The sequence below is a fragment of the Bufo gargarizans genome, chromosome 6 (assembly GCF_014858855.1).
Source record: "Bufo gargarizans isolate SCDJY-AF-19 chromosome 6, ASM1485885v1, whole genome shotgun sequence".
Taxonomy (NCBI): Eukaryota; Metazoa; Chordata; class Amphibia; order Anura; family Bufonidae; genus Bufo; species Bufo gargarizans.
Genome location: NC_058085.1, coordinates 376,196,043 through 376,218,420, shown reverse-complemented (window position 1 = coordinate 376,218,420; position 22,378 = coordinate 376,196,043). Strand labels below are relative to the sequence as shown.

Sequence of the window (22,378 nt, the reverse complement as noted above, 5' to 3'; positions counted from 1 at the left end):
CTAAATTGTACCATTCTTTTATTACCCCTGCTAGATGTTATGAATTAATTGCTAGCAGTCTGTAGTAAGGGTACAGAGGGGTGGAAACCAGTTAGGGGTGTGCACCTGCACAGACTCACTCTATCCAATTAGTCCTGCCAATTTCAAACTGTGCAGGTGCACCCCCCCCCCCCCCAACTTGTTACTACCCCTCTATACTGTTACTGCAGACTGCTAGCAATTCATTCATAACTTCTAGTAGAAAAAATAAAGGAACGACACAACATAGGGCCATAAAGATAGATGCTCCAGAATTGTTAATGCATGAGGAAATCATGTAGCTAATAAAACAGACATGTCAGGAGGAGTTAAATGTTTTCTTTCACTCCCATGCACTCTCTGCACCTTGTGTAAACTTACTGCAACTCATATACACTCACTGCACCTTCTGTAAACTTACTGCAACCCTCATACACTCACTGCACCTTCTGTAAACTTACTGCAACTCATATACACTCACTGCACCTTCTGTAAACTTACTGCAACCCTCATACACTCACTGCACCTTCTGTAAACTTACTGCAACTCCTATATACTCACTGCACCTTGTGTAAACTTACTGCAACCCTCATAGACTCACTGCACCTTGTGTAAACTTACTGCAACCCTCATACACTCTCTGCACCTTGTGTAAACTTACTGCAACTCATATACACTCACTGCACCTTCTGTAAACTTACTGCAACTCATATACACTCACTGCACCTTCTGTAAACTTACTTCAACTCCTATACACTCACTGCAGCTTCTGAAAAATTACTGCAACTCCTATACACTCACTGCAGCTTCTGTAAACTTACTGCAACTCCTATATACTCACTGCAGCTTCTGTAAACTTACTGCAACCATCATACACTCACTGCATCTTCTGTAAACTTACTGCAACCCTCATACAGTCACTGCACCTTCTGTAAACTTACTGCAACTCCTATATACTCACTGCAGCTTCTGTAAACTTACTGCAACCATCATACACTCACTGCACCTTCTGTAAACTTACTGCAACCATCATACACTCACTGCATCTTCTGTAAACTTACTGCAACCCTCATAGACTCACTGCACCTTCTGTAAACTTACTGCAACCCTCATACACTCACTGCAGCTTCTGTAAACTTACTGCAACCATCATACACTCACTGCACCTTCTGTAAACTTACTGCAACCTTCATACACTCACTGCACCTTCTGTAAACTTACTGCAACCCTCATACACTCACTGCATCTTCTGTAAACTTACTGCAACCCTCATAGACTCACTGCACCTTCTGTAAACTTACTGCAACCCTCATACACTCACTGCACCTTCTGTAAACTTACTGCAACTCCTATATACTCACTGCACCTTCTGTAAACTTACTGCAACCCTCATACACTCACTGCACCTTCTGTAAACTTACTGCAACTCCTATATACTCACTGCAGCTTCTGTAAACTTACTGCAACCATCATACACTCACTGCACCTTTTGTAAACTTACTGCAACCCTCAAACACTCACTGCATCTTCTGTAAACTTACTGCAACCCTCGTAGACTCACTGCACCTTCTGTAAACTTACTGCAACTCCTATATACTCACTGCAGCTTCTGTAAACTTACTGCAACTCCTATATACTCACTGCAGCTTCTGTAAACTTACTGCAACCCTCATACACTCACTGCACCTTCTGTAAACTAACTGCAACCCTCATACAGTCACTGCACCTTCTGTAAACTTACTGCAACTCCTATATACTCACTGCAGCTTCTGTAAACTTACTGCAACTATCATACACTCACTGCACCTTCTGTAAACTTACTGCAACCCTCATACACTCACTGCAGCTTCTGTAAACTTACTGCAACCCTCATAGACTCACTGCACCTTCTGTAAACTTACTGCAACCCTCATACACTCACTGCACCTTCTGTAAACTTACTGCAACTCCTATATACTCACTGCAGCTTCCGTAAACTTACTGCAACCCTCATAGACTCACTGCACCTTCTGTAAACTTACTGCAACCCTCATACACTCACTGCACCTTCTGTAAACTTACTGCAACACTTATATACTCACTGCAGCTTCTGTAAACTTACTGCAACCATCATATACTCACTGCACCTTCTGTAAACTTACTGCAACTCCTATATACTCACTGCAGCTTCTGTAAACTCATTGCAACTCTCATACACTCACTGCACCTTCTGTAAACTTACTGCAACTCCTATATACTCACTGCACCTTCAGTAAACTTACTGCAACTCTCATACACCCAGTGCATCATCTGTAAACTTACTGCAGCTCTCATTTACTCCCTGCACCTTCTGTTAACTTACTGCAACACTCACTGCACCTTTTATAAGTTTACTGTAATTCTCATACACTCACTGCACATTCTGTTAACTTACTCCAACTCCTATACACTCACTGAACCTTCAGTAAAGTTACTTCAACTCCTATACACTCAATGCACCTTCTATAAGCGTACTGTAATCCTCATGCACTCACTGCATCTTCTGTAAACTTACTGCAACCCTCATAGACTCACTGCACCTTCTGTAAACTTACTGCAACCCTCATACACTCACTGCACCTTCTGTAAACTTACTGCAACTCCTATATACTCACTGCAGCTTCTGTAAACTTACTGCAACCCTCATAGACTCACTGCAGCTTCTGTAAACTTACTGCAACCCTCATACACTCACTGCACCTTCTGTAAACTTACTGCAACTCTTATATACTCACTGCAGCTTCTGTAAACTTACTGCAACCATCATACACTCACTGCACCTTCTGTAAACTTACTGCAACTCCTATATACTCACTGCAGCTTCTGTAAACTCATTGCAACTCTCATACACTCACTGCACCTTCTGTAAACTTACTGCAACCCTCATACACCCAGTGCATCATCTGTAAACTTACTGCAGCTCTCATTTACTCCCTGCACCTTCTGTTAACTTACTGCAACACTCACTGCACCTTTTATAAGTTTACTGTAATTCTCATACACTCACTGCACATTCTGTTAACTTACTCCAACTCCTATACACTCACTGAACCTTCAGTAAAGTTACTCCAACTCCTATACACTCACTGAACCTTCAGTAAAGTTACTTCAACTCCTATACACTCAATGCACCTTCTATAAGCGTACTGTAATCCTCATACACTCACTGCACATTCTGTAAACTGACTGCAACCCTCATTCACAGTCACTCACTGCACCATCTGTAAACAGGCCCAGGAGGAGGAGCAATACTGCAGCTGACAACCAGGCCCAGTAGAGGAGGAAGATAATAATAATATAATACTGCAGTAGACAACCAGGAAGAGGAAGATAATAATAGTATAATACTGCAGCTGACAACCAGGCCCAGGAGGAAGATAATAATAAAATACTGAAGCTGACAACCAGGTCCAGGAGGAGGAGGAAGATAACATTAATATTATATTGCAGCTGACAACCAGTCCCAGGAGGAGGAGGAACATAACAATAGTATAATACTGCAGCTGACAACCAGGTCCAGGAGGAGGAGGAACATAACAATAGTATAATACTGCAGCTGACAACCAGGTCCAGGAGGAGGAGGAACATAACAATAGTATAATACTGCAGCTGACAACCAGGTCCAGGAGGAGGAGGAACATAACAATAGTATAATACTGCAGCTGACAACCAGGTCCAGGAGGAGGAGGAACATAACAATAGTATAATACTGCAGCTGACAACCAGCTCCAGGAGGAGGAGGAACATAACAATAGTATAATACTGCAGCTGACAACCAGGTCCAGGAGGAGGAGGAAGATAATACAATACTGCAGCTGACAACAAGACCCAGGAGGAGGAGGAAGATAATATTATACTGCAGCTGACAATTATGTCCAGGAGGAAGATAATAAAATAATACTAGCACTGTATTAATAATAATACTGTATTATTAATACTAATAATACAGACTCAGGGGCAGTACCAAGCCTTGTGCCTAGGCTCGAGGGTTACTACAGGCTGTGTGCCCAGGCTCGGGAATCAGTACCAGGCCGTGTGCTAGGGCTCAGTGGTTAGTATCAGGCTTTGTACCCAGGTTCAAGGGTCAGTACCAGCCTTTGTGCCTACAATCAGTACTAGGCCTTGTGCCCAGGCTCAGGGGTCAGTACCAGGCTTGGTGCCCAGGCTTGAGGGTCAGTGCCAGGCTTTGTGTCCAGGCTCAGGGATCAGTACCAGGTCTTGTGCCCAGGTTTGAGGGTCAGTACAAGGTCTTATGCCCAGGCTCGAGGGTCAGTACTAGGTCTTATGCCCAGGCTTGAGGGTCAGTACCAGGTCTTGTGGTCAGGCTCGAGGGCCAGTACCAGGTCTTGTGGTCAGGCTCGAGGGTCAGTACCAGGTCTTGTGGTCAGGCTCAGGAATCAGTACCTGCGTCTCTGTGAGGCTCAGGCTGTGCGCCAGCTGCTTCCTCTCTGCGCCGACCACATAGTGGTTCTTCTCAAAGGCATGCTCCAGCCGCAGTAACTGGGACGGGGAGAAGGCGGTTCGGATCCGCTTGGGTTTTCGGGCCAAAGCATTGTGCAATAGGAAGCTCTCTGCACTTGTGTCATTACCTGTGGAGAAAGCAGTGAGCAGGCTCAGCCGGGGCAGAATCCAGCAGCACCCCCCCCCCCCTCGACCCTGGCATCAGTCATACACCCCACTATATATATATATATATATATATATATATACACACACCTTACTATATATAACTGTACACACACCAACCACTATACATATATATATATATATATACAGTACAGACCAAAAGTTTGGTACACACCTTCTCATTCAAAGAGTTTTCTTTATTTTCATGACTATGAATTATCACATGTGGAATTATATACATAACAAAAAAGTGTGAAACAACTGAAAATATGTCATATTCTAGGTTCTTCACAGTAGCCGCCTTTTGCTTTGATTACTGCTTTGCACACTCTTGGCATTCTCTTGATGAGCTTCAAGAGGTAGTCACCTGAAATGGTCTTCCAACAGTCTTGAAGGAGTTCCCAGAGATGCTCAGCACTTGTTGGCCCTTTTGCCTTCACTCTGCGGTCCAGCTCACCCCAAACCATCTCGATTGGGTTCAGGTCCGGTGACTGTGGAGGCCAGGTCATCTGGCGCAGCACCCCATCACTCTCCTTCATGGTCAAATAGCCCTTACACAGCCTGGAGGTGTGTTTGGGGTCATTGTCCTGTTGAAAAATAAATGATGGTCCAACTAAACGCAAACCGGATGGAATAGCATGCCGCTGCAAGATGCTGTGGTAGCCTATGCTGGTTCAGTATGCCTTCAATTTTGAATAAATCCCCAACAGTGTCACCAGCAAAGCCCCCCACACCGTCACACCTCCTCCTCCATGCTTCACGGTGGGAACCAGGCATGTAGAGTCCATCCGTTCACCTTTGTAGCGCTTGATGGCTTTTGTGACTGCACTTGGGGACACTTTCAAAGTTTTCCCAATTTTTCGGCTGACTGACCTTCATTTCTTAAAGTAATGATGGCCACTCGTTTTTCTTTACTTAGCTGCTTTTTTCTTGCCATAATACAAATTCTAACAGTCTATTCAGTAGGACGATCAGCTGTGTATCCACCTGACTTCTCCACAACGCAACTGATGGTCCCAACCCCATTTATAAGGCAAGAAATCCCACTTATTACACCTGACAGGGCACACCTGTGAAGTGAAGACCATTTCAGGGGACTACCTCTGGAAGCTCATCAAGAGAATGCCAAGAGTGTGCAAAGCAGTAATCAAAGCAGAAGGTGGCTACTGTGAAGAACCTAGAATATGACATATTTTCAGTTGTTTCACACTTGTTTGTTATGTATATAATTCCACATGTGATAATTCATAGTTTTGATGCCTTCAGTGCGAATCTACAATTTTCATAGTCATGAAAATAAAGAAAACTCTTTGAATGAGAAGCTGTGTCCAAACTTTTGGTCTGTACTGTATATATATATATATATATATATATATATATACACACCTTACTATATATATAACTTTATACATACCACCCACTATACATATAACTGTATACACACCACCCACTATACATATAACTGTATACACACCACCCACTATACATATAACTGTATACACACCACCCACTATATATATATATAACTGTATACACACCACCCACTATACATATAACTGTATACACACCACCCACTATACATACATATAACTGTATACACACCACCCACTATATATATAACTGTATACACACCACCCACTATATATATATAACTGTATACACACACCACCCACTATACATATAACTGTATACACACCACCCACTATACATATAACTGTATACACACCACCCACTATACATATAACTGTATACACACACCCCACTATACATATAACTGTATACACACCACCCACTATACATATAACTGTATACACACCACCCACTATACATATAACTGTATACACACCACCCACTATACATATATATAATAACTATCTCAATAATACTTTATTTCGATATACTCTAAAACTGCAATAAAGCAAAAATCCACATCTCATAATCTCATATCAATAGATCATAAACATAAATCCTCACATTTACAGGGGAGACCTACAGGGGTACACTTTGGAAAGAAGATGTCCCTGCCAGATCCCTGTACCTCGACCCACAGGAGCACCCGATGGTGGGGGGCCTGTGGTCCGGTACCTGCCCTGCCTCACCCTCTCATTACCCTAAACATTCCCAACGCCTTTCCCCATAGCGGTTCATCAGGGGAATACTATGGGGTAATTATTCAACACAAGATAAATTAATAATGAAAAAAATAAAACAAGGAAAAAACCTATAGTTGCAAGGACATAAATCTCAGATAAACAGGGTCACAGTGGGGGACACAGAGATACCAGTGATATTATCTCTAGTTATTATGCCCACAGGTTTATACACAGTTAAATCCTTCAAAAACATGACATTTCAAGACCAAGATGAATTGTCTTGAAGGGTTAAAGGCACATCAATCAATCCTTCTACCATCTGTGGTCCCACAATTCATAATCAATTAGATAAATAGTTAGAAACCAATATGAAGTCTACAACTGATGGAGCCCTAGAGGCTTTTACTGGCGGTTATTCACCGGACATTAGGGTATTTATACTCCCTTATTACAATATACGCCAGTGATTGATTAGCCGGAATTAAGTAATAGATAAATGACAGATAGTGGTCCACAGGACCTCTCACGTATATGTTCGGCGGGTTCCCATTATGTCCATTGCTCTGGGGTCCTTCCGCGATATGGATGCGTCCCCGGAGCATAATTTTAGCCCTTCTTATAGCGCTAGTTTATGCGCTGTACTTCCAGCTAATGGAGCGCATGCCAGCTCCACGTGCGTCTCCTGAATGGCGAAAGTCCGGTCAATGCGTTCCACTTTACGGAAATGTGTTCCACAGATAGTGAAGGCCTTTATCAGTAGCGCTGATATCATTGGCGCCTCTCAAGATTTAGATTCAAGCGCATAAAGAGAAGGGGAGACGCATTGTTTGGATGTTTATTGAGTCTTACGAGATTTGACTGCCCCTAAACATATAACAATACGCTATAGATAATGACCCCCACTGCGACATGTACTGCAGCCAAAACAATAAAACCAGATACTGGTATATGAAGCCCCTTTGTTACTGAGGACTACCACATATTCAACAAAGATATTGTATTATGGCGCTTCCCGCGTCGGTGATCACATCCAGTTTCATCGCCCCTTATACATATCATAAAGGTAAGGAGAGGACAATAGACCAAACCGACCCCCTACTACATCAAAGACATCTGAGACCCATAAAAAACATGAGAAGGTCAATCTTTCATTAAGTCCCATGGGGGACTGGGATCGAAAGTGATAAATCCATTCGGATTCTATTTGCAGAATCCGTCGGTCCCAATCACAGCCTCTTTGGGATTGTCGAACCACCTCCAGTGCCGAGGACCTCAGGTCTACCTCCATCTACTTCCAACACATGGTTAGCTACCGCTGTATTATTTTTTCTGATGACATCATTAACGTGGTCACTCTTGGTCGCAGTTCTCTGTATGTTTTGCCTGTATATTAATGGCCGGTAGTGGAACAGGGATTGATCTTGATATTGGCTATAGGCCTGACATCTACCGCATGTAAACATTCCCAAAGGCTTACGGTCAAGCCAAGTGCCCATCTGTTTCGGGCTGGAATAGTGGCTGTGTACAAGACGGTCCCGCGGGCTCCTTCCTTTACGAAAAGTAATGTACGGACGTGGAGGGACCGCATCAGAGAGGTCCGGAAGCATTCTCAGTATAGGGAATGCCTCTAATTTCCTTATTTTCTGTATCAAAGATAGAGACGATACAGATAATATTTTCTTCATGATCACGCAATTTATTTTTGGGATTCAGGAATTCGTTCCTATCCTGATCCCGAGCGTATTTAAATGCTTCTCTCAGAGTCAATTCCGGACACCCTCCATCTTCACCCCGATCACTGAGTTTTCTCGTCTCCTGGTAAAATCCCTCCACATCCGAACAGTTCCTCCTCATCCTTAAAATTGGGCCCTTTGGTGTGCCTTTCTTTAAAGCTGTAGGACGCCAGCTAGGCCAATGAAGTACGCCATTAGTAGCCGTAGGTTTTCATTAATCTCTCAGCGGTCATTCATATGTAAAGGAGAGGCCGATACTATGGTCATTCAAGGTGCTGATAAATTCCTTAAATTCACTTAGATTTCCTTTCCATATCAAGAATACATCATCGATATATCGCGTCCAAAACGCAATCTTGGCCATCCACCATACCGGACTATCCGGAAAGACACAGACATCCTCCCACCAGCCCAGGAGGAGATTAGCATAGGAGGGCACATAAGGGACCCCGGACCCCCATAGCAGTCCCCCGAGCTGGTGGTAGAAGTGACCGACAAATAAAAAATAGTTGTGTGTTAACATAAATTCTAATAATTCCACCACAAATTAACTGTGGCTATTAAAATGGACACCCCGGGTTTTCAGGAAGTATGAGGCAGCCCCCGGGCCCTCGGCATGAGGAATTGAACTATACAAAGATTCAACGTCAATGCTTGCCAATATGCAATCGGGCTCAAAGTGAAGGGTCTCCATCTTTCTTAGGGAATCCATGGTGTCTCTGGTGTAGGATGGCAGTGATGACACAAACTGACAAAGGTTTTTATCAAATTACGCGTCAGAGAACCCCGGATACAATGGGTCTACCCTTCAACGGAGATGTCCCCTTATGTATTTTTGGTAACCCATAGAAGGTGGTAATAATGGGTTTATTGGGGAGCATTTACTGATGTTCCACTTCTCCAATCACCTTACATGTTAACGCATGGTCAAGGATTTCTTTAAAATTTGCCAGGAAAGAATGGGTAGGGTCTCCTGACAGGATGATCTAACACTTCTTATCGGACACCAAATCAAGGCACCCCTGTCGGTAACGGTCATTATCCATTACCACTAGGTCCCCCTTTATCTGCTGCTGTTATTACCATGGTGTCCATTTTTTCTAGATTAACTAGAGCCTCTATCTCTTCCCTTGATGTTTTCTGATAACGGGTGGGGAGGTCTGTTATTTTTTCCAGTTCAGAAGTAACCATTTCAAGAACTATATTACTATGATCTGAACTCATTGGGGGGGGCGGGGGGGGGGGTAGTCTCTTGCTCTTCGGTCTAAGTTCTGTGAATGGGCATTGTCCGGGCAATCTAGACCCTTCCTCCCATAGAGCTGCTAAAATATGAATATAGGGCCTGTCTGCCATTTTAATTTCCAGGCAAAAAGACGCAAATCCTTGACCTACATGAAAGCGTTGAATTTGGTAGTCGGGACAAAAGAGAGTCCTTTTTGTAAGAGGCCAATTTATACACCCCATCCCAGTATATATATTGTCTATATATATAAAAAGGACGTATAAATGAATGCATGTATGTATATATGTATGTATGTATAACGCAACCATCGATTTCAACGAAACTTATACACATATGATCTACATTAGCCAATAGAAGCCTGGTCACATGACCCTTATCAGCCAATAGAAGCTCGCGGACCCTTAGTCTCCACATACACACAGTTTTACACCAGATTTTCATAACAACCCAGTGATTTTTTTTTCAGTGCTGTAGGTCAGCTTTAAAGGGCTGGGGTACTGTAAATGTCGCCGTTATAGTGGATACTGTCGATATCTTTTAATGAGATAGATGAAATATACCCGAGCGAAGCCGCGTCCTTCTGCTAGTATATATATATTTCTTATATTATAAAAAAGAGTTTCTGTCTGTTCTTTATGTGCGATCCAAAAACCGGACCGATCTTCACCAAATTTGGCAGACAGGTACATCAGGTGTCCAGGAAGGTTTTAGACCGGGTCTCAGCTCTCTAGGATGTACTTGTTCCTCAGATATTCCCAAAATATTACCTGCATTAGCCAATGGAAGCCTGCAAGTCTTTCTTTTCATATCCTAACTGCCATACACATGATCACATCACTCTTACCAGCCAATAGAAGCTCGCAGGCCGTTACTCTCCACATACACAGTTTTAGGGCTTGTTCACATGAACCTATTTTGCGTTCCATATACGGTCCGTATACGGAACCATTCATTTCAATGGGTCCGCAAAAAATTATGAGTCCTGTCCTATTCTTGTCCATTTTGCGGACAAGATTAGGCATTTCTATTATGGGCCTCCTGTTCTGTTCCGCAAATTGCGGAACGCACATGGACAGCATCCATTTTTTGCGGATCCGCAATTTGCGGACTGCAAAAAACGGCACGGTCGTGTGAACAAGCCCTTACTCCACGTTTCTATAACAACCCAGCCATTTTTCTTCACTGCTGTAGGTCAGCTTTAGGCTAGGGCTACAGAATGACAATAAGTCGCACAACACATAGGGCACAACTACACTGCTACATGCATCCATCTTGAATTGATTTTTTGCGTCGTGTCGCAGCATGTCGCATGTCACAGTGCAACACCATAGCCTAGCGTTATAAAAATTGTTGAGACAAAATGTCGAGCGACACATGTCGTCATGCAGCCCTGTGTCACTGTCTCTCCTGTGACAGGGGTCAGAAGATCTAGGAGACTGGCTGCACATAATGTGAGCTGACAGACACTTTTGGTTTCACTCTTGTTGGTGGGTATAACCACACCTCTGGTCTCAGGTGTAGCTTAAGTGGTCACTACAACTCTTCTATTTAGTACGGCCTCACCCATCATGCTATGTGGTTGATAGCTCCTTTTTGGTTGTGGAAGTTCTGGTGTTGGTTTTCCTTTGAGTTCCTGCTCGTCAGCGTACCTTGGAGTTAAGTGTCTTTTCCCTATTTCTTGTTTGTGGTTTTCCCCTACCTTTTGGTATTAGGCCTGAAGGAGTCTCCTTTTCCTTCATCTGGGAAAGAACAGGTCATCTCTGGTGCTGACACTATTTCTAGGGCACTTTAGGGTCAGATAGGGCCCTAGGTTCCAGCGTATGAATATTCCTACCATAAAGGTCTGTTCATACTTATAGTAGTCAGGGCTCCGTTTAGGGATTGACTAGGTGGTGACCTTTCCCCTTTCCCTAGTTTCCAGGCCTAGTACCTTTTCCCTTCCCTCTTGTGTTCGGGGTGGAGTTTATTACCCACACCGGGCCATGATATTATCAACCGCCGAAAACCTTAATTTTTCTTTATGTCAGTGAGGCTATGGATCCAATCGCTGCACTGGCTGGACAATTGCAGGGTCTGTCTATAGAGGTAGCTGACCTCCGTATGCAGAACCAGGGATCACAGGCTGCTGGTGTCAGTAGTAGTTACCAGGCCTGTCATGAAACTAAGGTTGCACTTCCGGACAGATTTTTTGGGGAATTCATTTGGTTCAGAGAATCATGTAAATTGTACTTTAAGTTACGTCCGTTCTCATCTAGGGATGAGAATCAAAGAGTGGGTATTATATCGTTGCTTAAAGGGGATGCTCAGTCTTGGGCTTTTTCTCTGCCGACCGGATGGCAGTCTCTCCGGTCGGTAGATTAATTTTTCAGAGCTCTAGGTCTTATCTACGATGACCCAGATTGAATCTCCCTGGCCGAGACCAAGTTACGTGGTTTACAGTAGGGAGATCGTTCTGCGGAGATCTATTGCTCTGAATTTAAGAGATGGGTTACGGATATGGAGTGGAATGATCCAGCTCTCCGTAGTCAATTCTGTCAGGGAACGCATTGGCCTTTAACGGAAATTCGTAGTCATTGGAAGCAGCCATGTCCTATGCTGTATGTATTGATAGACGCCTGAGAGAGATCTAAGGTCCCTCACTCTCAGGACGAACTAGCATATAATGTGGCGGCTTCCACTGACACCTTGGGTGGAGAGACTCTTGAGTTTATGCCTGGTGATGAACCCATGCAGCTAGGGGGAGCTACCCCTGGGTCTGCTTACAAGAGTTCTAGTCAGAAGAAGGGAGTATGGTTTTTTTTCTGTGGAAAAAGGGGACATTTTGTTAATATTTGTCCTTACGTTCAGCGTCAAGGTGAAAAAAAAAAAAGACGTTTAATTCTCATCTTACTCTTGGTGGTTTGGGTGGGGAGTCAGAGAACTTACTTTTGTCATTTACTGGTAGTACCCAATTTCTCCTGTCTGCCGAGGTGGCACTAGAGTCCAAAACTGTGGGAATTAAGGTGGGGCTGGGGTTAACCGAATTGATGATTAGTTCGTCCGTTTGCATTGTTTGACTACAAGTGCATTAATATTTCGTTGTTTGCAATTGACTGCGCACCACTTTCTCACAAATGTTTGTCACAGATGGCGCAGGACATCCATTTAAGAGTGGGTGATTTTCATCAGGAATCCATTTTGTGTTTTGTGTTGGAGGGTCTGCCTGCTCCGTTGGTTCTGGGTTTGCCAAGGTTGAACAAACATAATCCTACTATTGACTGGCAAGCGAGACAGATTCTCGATTGGAGTGATTATTGCATGGACAACTGTCTTAATACATCTCTTTCTGTCTTAACCACTAAAGCTGTACTCACTTTCATTTCAGATTTTTCTGATGTATTTTCTGAGAGTGGTTGCCAGGGGTTACCCCCACATCGGGAATATGATTGTCACATCAATCTTATTCCCGGAGAAAAGTTGCCCAAATCTAGGTTATATAACCTAGAGTAGACTGCCGAGAGTTTGGCTACGGGACATATTAGACCATCCAAGTCACCAGTGAAAGCAGGGTTTTTCTTTGTAAAGAAGAAAGACGGAACTCTTAGGCCATGTCTGGACTTCCGAGAGCTCAATTGGATTACAGTCTGTGATCGGTACCCCCTTTCTTTGATTCCTGACTTGGTAAAGCAGATTGTTGGTGCTAAGGTGTCCTCCAAGTTGGACCCAAGGGGGGAATATAATCTTAAAGAGGCGGGCACTGTGGAGGTCACTATTAAAGGGGCAGGTACTCTGGAGGTCACTGTTAAAGGGGCGGGTGCTGTGGAGGTCACTATTAAAAAGGCTAGCGCTGCGGAGGTCACTGTTAAAGGGGCTGTAGAGGTCACCGTTATGGGGGATACTGTCGATATGTTTTAATGACACACAGAAACATAAAATGAAATAGATAAAATATACCTGTGCGAAGCCAGGACCTTCTGCTAGTGTATATATATACACACATACACACATACACACACACACACGCCTTACTATATATAACTGTATACATACATCTCAATATATATATATATATATATATATATATACAGTGGATATAAAAAGTCTACACACCCCTGATATAATGTCAGGTTTCTGTGATGTAAAAAAATGAGACAAAGATAAATCATTTCAGAACTTTTTCCCCCTTTAATGTGACCTATAAACTGTACAACTCAATTGAAAAACAAACGGGAATCTTTTAGGTGGAGGGGGAAAAAAAACTAAAATAATGTGGTTGCATAAGTGGGCACACCCTCTTATAACTGGGGATGCAGCTGTGTTCAGAATTAAGCAATCACATCCACAATCCTGTTAGATCGGAGTCAGCAGACACCCGGCCATCATGTAAAGTGCCTCTGATTAACCCCGGATAAAGTTCAGCTGCTCTAGTTGGTCTTTCCTGCAGTTTTCTTAGTCACATCCCACAGCAGAAGCCACGGTCCACAGAGAGCTTCCAAAGCATCAGAGGGGTCTCATTGTTACAAGGTATCAGTCAGGAGAAGGGGACAAAAGAATTTCCAAGGCATTAGATATACCATAGAACACAATGGAGACCGTCATCATCAAGTGGAGAAAATATGGCCCAACAGTGAACTCACCAAGAACTGGACGTCCCTCCAAAACTGATGAAAAGACGAGAAGAAAACTGGTCTGGGAAGCGACCAAGAGGCCGACAGCAACATTACAGGAGCTGCAGGAATATCTGGCCAGTCCTGGCCGTGTGGTCCATGTGACAACAATCTCCCGTATTCTTCATGTCTGGGCTGTGGGGCAGAGGGGCAAGACGAAAGCCTTCTCTTACCAAGAGAAACATCCAAGACAGGCAACATTCTGCAGAAACACATCTGAAGTCTCCCAAAAGCCTGTGGGAAAAGGTGTTATGGTCGGATGAGACCAAGGTGGAACTTTTTGGCCATAATTCCAAAAGATATGTTTGGCGCAAAAACAACCCTGCACATCACCAGAAGAACCCCATCCCCACAGTGAAGCATGGTGGGGGCAGCATCATGCCAAGGGGCTGCTCTTCTTCAGCTGAAACTGGGGCCTTAGTTAAGCTGGAGGGAATTCTGAACAGTTCCAAATACCAGTCAATATTGGCCCAAAACCTTCAGGCTTCTGCTAGAAAGAGGAACATGAAGAGGAACTTCATCTTTCAGCAGGACAACGACCCAAAGCATAGATCCAAATCAACCAAGGAATGGCTTCACCAGAAGAAGATGAGTTGTGGAATGGCCCAGCCAGAGCCCAGACCTGAACCGATTGACAATCTGCGGGGTGATCTGAAGAGGGCTGTGCCCAGGAGATGCCCTCGCAATCTGTGGGGTGATCTGAAGAGCGCTGTGCCCAGGAGATGCCCTCGCAATCTGTGGGGTGATCTGAAGAGGGCCGTGCCCAGGAGATGCCCTCGCAATCTGTGGGGTGATCTGAAGAGGGCCGTGCCCAGGAGGAGCCCTCGCAATCTGTGGGGTGATCTGAAGAGGGCCGTGCCCAGGAGATGCCCTCGCAATCTGTGGGGTGATCTGATTAGGGCTGTGCCCAGGAGATGCCCTCGCAATCTGTGGGGTGATCTGAAGAGGGCTGTGCCCAGGAGATGCCCTCGCAGTCTGTGGGGTGATCTGAACAGAGCTGTGCCCAGGAGATGCCCCTGCAGTCTGTGGGGTGATCTGAAGAGGGCTGTGCCCAGGAGATGCCCTCGCAATCTGTGGGGTGATCTGAAGAGGGCTGTGCCCAGGAGATGCCCTTGCAATCTGTGGGGTGATCTGAAGAGGGCTGTGCCCAGGAGATGCCCTCGCAATCTGTGGGGTGATCTGAAGAGGGCTGTGCCCAGGAGATGCCCTCGCAATCTGTGGGGTGATCTGAAGAGGGCCGTGCCCAGGAGATGCCCTCACAATCTGTGGGGTGATCTGAAGAGGACTGTGCCCAGGAGATGCCCTCGCAATCTGTGGGGTGATCTGAAGAGGACTGTGCCCAGGAGATGCCCTCGCAATCTGTGGGGTGATCTGAAGAGGACTGTGCCCAGGAGATGCCCTCGCAATCTATGAGGTGATCTGAAGAGGGCTGTGCCCAGGAGATGCCCTCGCAATCTGTGGGGTGATCTGAAGAGGGCTGTGCCCAGGAGATGCCCTCGCAATCTGTGGGGTGATCTGAAGAGGGCCGTGCCCAGGAGATGCCCTCGCAATCTGTGGGGTGATCTGAAGAGGACTGTGCCCAGGAGATGCCCTCGCAATCTGTGGGGTGATCTGAAGAGGGCTGTGCCCAGGAGATGCCCTCGCCATCTGACAGGTTTAGAGGGTTTTTGCAAAGAAGAGTCACATTGTGCCATGCTGATAGACTCAGACCCAAAAATACTGAGTGCTGGAATAACATCAAAGGTTCCTTCAACAAAGTATTAGTTTAAGGGCGTGCACACTTATGCAATCATATTATTTTATTTTTATATTTTTTCTTCCCTCAACCTAAAAGATTTCAGTTTGTTTTTCCATTGAGTTGTACAGTTTATAGGTCACATTAAAGGTGGGAAAAGTTCTGAAATTATTTATCTCTTTTTTTTTACATCACAGACACCGGACATTATATCCACTGCATATACTAGAAGGACGCGGCTTCCACAGGGGTATTTCATCTGTTTTATCTCATGTTTCTGTGTGTCGTTAAAAGATATAGATAGTATCCACCTATAACAGTGACCTCTACAATGTATCTAATCCTGTCCTGTGTGATACTGTCTGCTGAGCTGTGTATCTAATCCTATCCTGTGTGATACTGTCTGCTGAGCTGTGTATCTAATCCTATCCTGTGTGATACCGTCTGCTGAGCTGTGTATCTAATCCTATCCTGTGTGATACTGTCTGCTGAGCTGTGTATCTAATCCTATCCTGTGTGATACTGTCTGCTGAGCTGTGTATCTAATCCTATCCTGTGTGATACTGTCTGCTGAGCTGTGTATCTAATCCTATCCTGTGTGATACTGTCTGCTGAGCTGTGTATCTAATCCTATCCTGTGTGATACTGTCTGCTGAGCTGTGTATCTAATCCTATCCTGTGTGATACTGACTGCTGAGCTGTGTATCTAATCCTATCCTGTGTGATACAGTCTGCTGAGCTGTGTATCTAATCCTATCCTGTGTGATACTGCCTGCTGAGCTGTGTATCTAATCCTATCCTGTGTGATACTGTCTGCTGAGCTGTGTATCTAATCCTATCCTGTGTGATACTGTCTGCTGAGCTGTGTATCTAATCCTATCCTGTGTGATACTGCCTGCTGAGCTGTGTATCTAATCCTATCCTGTGTGATACTGTCTGCTGAGCTGTGTATCTAATCCTATCCTGTGTGATACTGTCTGCTGAGCTGTGTATCTAATCCTATCCTGTGTGATACTGTCTGCTGAGCTGTGTATCTAATCCTATCCTGTGTGATACTGTCTGCTGAGCTGTGTATCTAATCCTATCCTGTGTGATACTGTCTGCTGAGCTGTGTATCTAATCCTATCCTGTGTGATACTGTCTGCTGAGCTGTGTATCTAATCCTATCCTGTGTGATACTGTCTGCTGAGCTGTGTATCTAATCCTATCCTGTGTGATACTGTCTGCTGAGCTGTGTATCTAATCCTATCCTGTGTGATACTGTCTGCTGAGCTGTGTATCTAATCCTGTCCTGTGTGATACTGTCTGCTGAGCTGTGTATCTAATCCTATCCTGTGTGATACTGTCTGCTGAGCTGTGTATCTAATCCTATCCTGTGTGATACTGTCTGCTGAGCTGTGTATCTAATCCTATCCTGTGTGATACTGTCTGCTGAGCTGTGTATCTAATCCTATCCTGTGTGATACTGTCTGCTGAGCTGTGTATCTAATCCTGTCCTGTGTGATACTGTCTGCTGAGCTGTGTATCTAATCCTATCCTGTGTGATACTGTCTGCTGAGCTGTGTATCTAATCCTATCCTGTGTGATACTGTCTGCTGAGCTGTGTATCTAATCCTATCCTGTGTGATACTGTCTGCTGAGCTGTGTATCTAATCCTATCCTGTGTGATACTGTCTGCTGAGCTGTGTATCTAATCCTATCCTGTGTGATACTGTCTGCTGAGCTGTGTATCTAATCCTATCCTGTGTGATACTGTCTGCTGAGCTGTGTATCTAATCCTATCCTGTGTGATACTGTCTGCTGAGCTGTGTATCTAATCCTATCCTGTGTGATACTGTCTGCTGAGCTGTGTATCTAATCCTATCCTGTGTGATACTGTCTGCTGAGCTGTGTATCTAATCCTATCCTGTGTGATACTGTCTGCTGAGCTGTGTATCTAATCCTATCCTGTGTGATACTGTCTGCTGAGCTGTGTATCTAATCCTATCCTGTGTGATACTGTCTGCTGAGCTGTGTATCTAATCCTATCCTGTGTGATACTGTCTGCTGAGCTGTGTATCTAATCCTATCCTGTGTGATACTGTCTGCTGAGCTGTGTATCTAATCCTATCCTGTGTGATACTGTCTGCTGAGCTGTGTATCTAATCCTATCCTGTGTGATACTGTCTGCTGAGCTGTGTATCTAATCCTATCCTGTGTGATACTGTCTGCTGAGCTGTGTATCTAATCCTATCCTGTGTGATACTGTCTGCTGAGCTGTGTATCTAATCCTATCCTGTGTGATACTGTCTGCTGAGCTGTGTATCTAATCCTATCCTGTGTGATACTGTCTGCTGAGCTGTGTATCTAATCCTATCCTGTGTGATACTGTCTGCTGAGCTGTGTATCTAATCCTATCCTGTGTGATACTGTCTGCTGAGCTGTGTATCTAATCCTATCCTGTGTGATACTGTCTGCTGAGCTGTGTATCTAATCCTATCCTGTGTGATACTGTCTGCTGAGCTGTGTATCTAATCCTATCCTGTGTGATACTGTCTGCTGAGCTGTGTATCTAATCCTATCCTGTGTGATACTGTCTGCTGAGCTGTGTATCTAATCCTATCCTGTGTGATACTGTCTGCTGAGCTGTGTATCTAATCCTATCCTGTGTGATACTGTCTGCTGAGCTGTGTATCTAATCCTATCCTGTGTGATACTGTCTGCTGAGCTGTGTATCTAATCCTATCCTGTGTGATACTGTCTGCTGAGCTGTGTATCTAATCCTATCCTGTGTGATACTGTCTGCTGAGCTGTGTATCTAATCCTATCCTGTGTGATACTGTCTGCTGAGCTGTGTATCTAATCCTATCCTGTGTGATACTGTCTGCTGAGCTGTGTATCTAATCCTATCCTGTGTGATACTGTCTGCTGAGCTGTGTATCTAATCCTATCCTGTGTGATACTGTCTGCTGAGCTGTGTATCTAATCCTATCCTGTGTGATACTGTCTGCTGAGCTGTGTATCTAATCCTATCCTGTGTGATACTGTCTGCTGAGCTGTGTATCTAATCCTATCCTGTGTGATACTGTCTGCTGAGCTGTGTATCTAATCCTATCCTGTGTGATACTGTCTGCTGAGCTGTGTATCTAATCCTATCCTGTGTGATACTGTCTGCTGAGCTGTGTATCTAATCCTATCCTGTGTGATACTGTCTGCTGAGCTGTGTATCTAATCCTATCCTGTGTGATACTGTCTGCTGAGCTGTGTATCTAATCCTATCCTGTGTGATACTGTCTGCTGAGCTGTGTATCTAATCCTATCCTGTGTGATACTGTCTGCTGAGCTGTGTATCTAATCCTATCCTGTGTGATACTGTCTGCTGAGCTGTGTATCTAATCCTATCCTGTGTGATACTGTCTGCTGAGCTGTGTATCTAATCCTATCCTGTGTGATACTGTCTGCTGAGCTGTGTATCTAATCCTATCCTGTGTGATACTGTCTGCTGAGCTGTGTATCTAATCCTATCCTGTGTGATACTGTCTGCTGAGCTGTGTATCTAATCCTATCCTGTGTGATACTGTCTGCTGAGCTGTGTATCTAATCCTATCCTGTGTGATACTGTCTGCTGAGCTGTGTATCTAATCCTATCCTGTGTGATACTGTCTGCTGAGCTGTGTATCTAATCCTATCCTGTGTGATACTGTCTGCTGAGCTGTGTATCTAATCCTATCCTGTGTGATACTGTCTGCTGAGCTGTGTATCTAATCCTATCCTGTGTGATACTGTCTGCTGAGCTGTGTATCTAATCCTATCCTGTGTGATACTGTCTGCTGAGCTGTGTATCTAATCCTATCCTGTGTGATACTGTCTGCTGAGCTGTGTATCTAATCCTATCCTGTGTGATACTGTCTGCTGAGCTGTGTATCTAATCCTATCCTGTGTGATACTGTCTGCTGAGCTGTGTATCTAATCCTATCCTGTGTGATACTGTCTGCTGAGCTGTGTATCTAATCCTATCCTGTGTGATACTGTCTGCTGAGCTGTGTATCTAATCCTATCCTGTGTGATACTGTCTGCTGAGCTGTGTATCTAATCCTATCCTGTGTGATACTGTCTGCTGAGCTGTGTATCTAATCCTATCCTGTGTGATACTGTCTGCTGAGCTGTGTATCTAATCCTATCCTGTGTGATACTGTCTGCTGAGCTGTGTATCTAATCCTATCCTGTGTGATACTGTCTGCTGAGCTGTGTATCTAATCCTATCCTGTGTGATACTGTCTGCTGAGCTGTGTATCTAATCCTATCCTGTGTGATACTGTCTGCTGAGCTGTGTATCTAATCCTATCCTGTGTGATACTGTCTGCTGAGCTGTGTATCTAATCCTATCCTGTGTGATACTGTCTGCTGAGCTGTGTATCTAATCCTATCCTGTGTGATACTGTCTGCTGAGCTGTGTATCTAATCCTATCCTGTGTGATACTGTCTGCTGAGCTGTGTATCTAATCCTATCCTGTGTGATACTGTCTGCTGAGCTGTGTATCTAATCCTATCCTGTGTGATACTGTCTGCTGAGCTGTGTATCTAATCCTATCCTGTGTGATACTGTCTGCTGAGCTGTGTATCTAATCCTATCCTGTGTGATACTGTCTGCTGAGCTGTGTATCTAATCCTATCCTGTGTGATACTGTCTGCTGAGCTGTGTATCTAATCCTATCCTGTGTGATACTGTCTGCTGAGCTGTGTATCTAATCCTATCCTGTGTGATACTGTCTGCTGAGCTGTGTATCTAATCCTATCCTGTGTGATACTGTCTGCTGAGCTGTGTATCTAATCCTTATCCTGTGTGATACTGTCTGCTGAGCTGTGTATCTAATCCTATCCTGTGTGATACTGTCTGCTGAGCTGTGTATCTAATCCTATCCTGTGTGATACTGTCTGCTGAGCTGTGTATCTAATCCTATCCTGTGTGATACTGTCTGCTGAGCTGTGTATCTAATCCTATCCTGTGTGATACTGTCTGCTGAGCTGTGTATCTAATCCTATCCTGTGTGATACTGTCTGCTGAGCTGTGTATCTAATCCTATCCTGTGTGATACTGTCTGCTGAGCTGTGTATCTAATCCTATCCTGTGTGATACTGTCTGCTGAGCTGTGTATCTAATCCTATCCTGTGTGATACTGTCTGCTGAGCTGTGTATCTAATCCTATCCTGTGTGATACTGTCTGCTGAGCTGTGTATCTAATCCTATCCTGTGTGATACTGTCTGCTGAGCTGTGTATCTAATCCTATCCTGTGTGATACTGTCTGCTGAGCTGTGTATCTAATCCTATCCTGTGTGATACTGTCTGCTGAGCTGTGTATCTAATCCTATCCTGTGTGATACTGTCTGCTGAGCTGTGTATCTAATCCTATCCTGTGTGATACTGTCTGCTGAGCTGTGTATCTAATCCTATCCTGTGTGATACTGTCTGCTGAGCTGTGTATCTAATCCTATCCTGTGTGATACTGTCTGCTGAGCTGTGTATCTAATCCTATCCTGTGTGATACTGTCTGCTGAGCTGTGTATCTAATCCTATCCTGTGTGATACTGTCTGCTGAGCTGTGTATCTAATCCTATCCTGTGTGATACTGTCTGCTGAGCTGTGTATCTAATCCTATCCTGTGTGATACTGTCTGCTGAGCTGTGTATCTAATCCTATCCTGTGTGATACTGTCTGCTGAGCTGTGTATCTAATCCTATCCTGTGTGATACTGTCTGCTGAGCTGTGTATCTAATCCTATCCTGTGTGATACTGTCTGCTGAGCTGTGTATCTAATCCTATCCTGTGTGATACTGTCTGCTGAGCTGTGTATCTAATCCTATCCTGTGTGATACTGTCTGCTGAGCTGTGTATCTAATCCTATCCGTGTGATACTGTCTGCTGAGCTGTGTATCTAATCTGTCCTGTGTGATACTGTCTGCTGAGCTGTGTATCTAATCCTATCCTGTGTGATACTGTCTGCTGAGCTGTGTATCTAATCCTATCCTGTGTGATACTGCTGCTGAGCTGTGTATCTAATCCTATCCTGTGTGATACTGTCTGCTGAGCTGTGTATCTAATCCTATCCTGTGTGATACTGTCTGCTGAGCTGTGTATCTAATCCTCTCCTGTGTGATACTGTCTGCTGAGCTGGTATCTAATCCTATCCTGTGTGATACTGTCTGCTGAGCTGTGTAATCTAATCCTATCCTGTGTGATACTGTCTGCTGAGCTGTGTATCTAATCCTATCCTGTGTGATACTGTCT

The 22,378-nt window shown here is 44.3% G+C and overlaps 1 protein-coding gene across 1 annotated transcript in view; it reads right to left on the bottom strand.

The window, feature by feature from the left end:
• Positions 1-22,378, bottom strand: part of EMX2 (empty spiracles homeobox 2) — a 72,431-nt gene that overhangs the window by 6,250 nt on the left and 43,803 nt on the right. Inside the window, exon 2 of the mRNA XM_044298053.1 lies at positions 4,441-4,625. Within this exon, the coding sequence (XP_044153988.1) occupies positions 4,441-4,625 (185 nt within the window). The remainder of the gene's footprint in view (positions 1-4,440; positions 4,626-22,378) is intronic.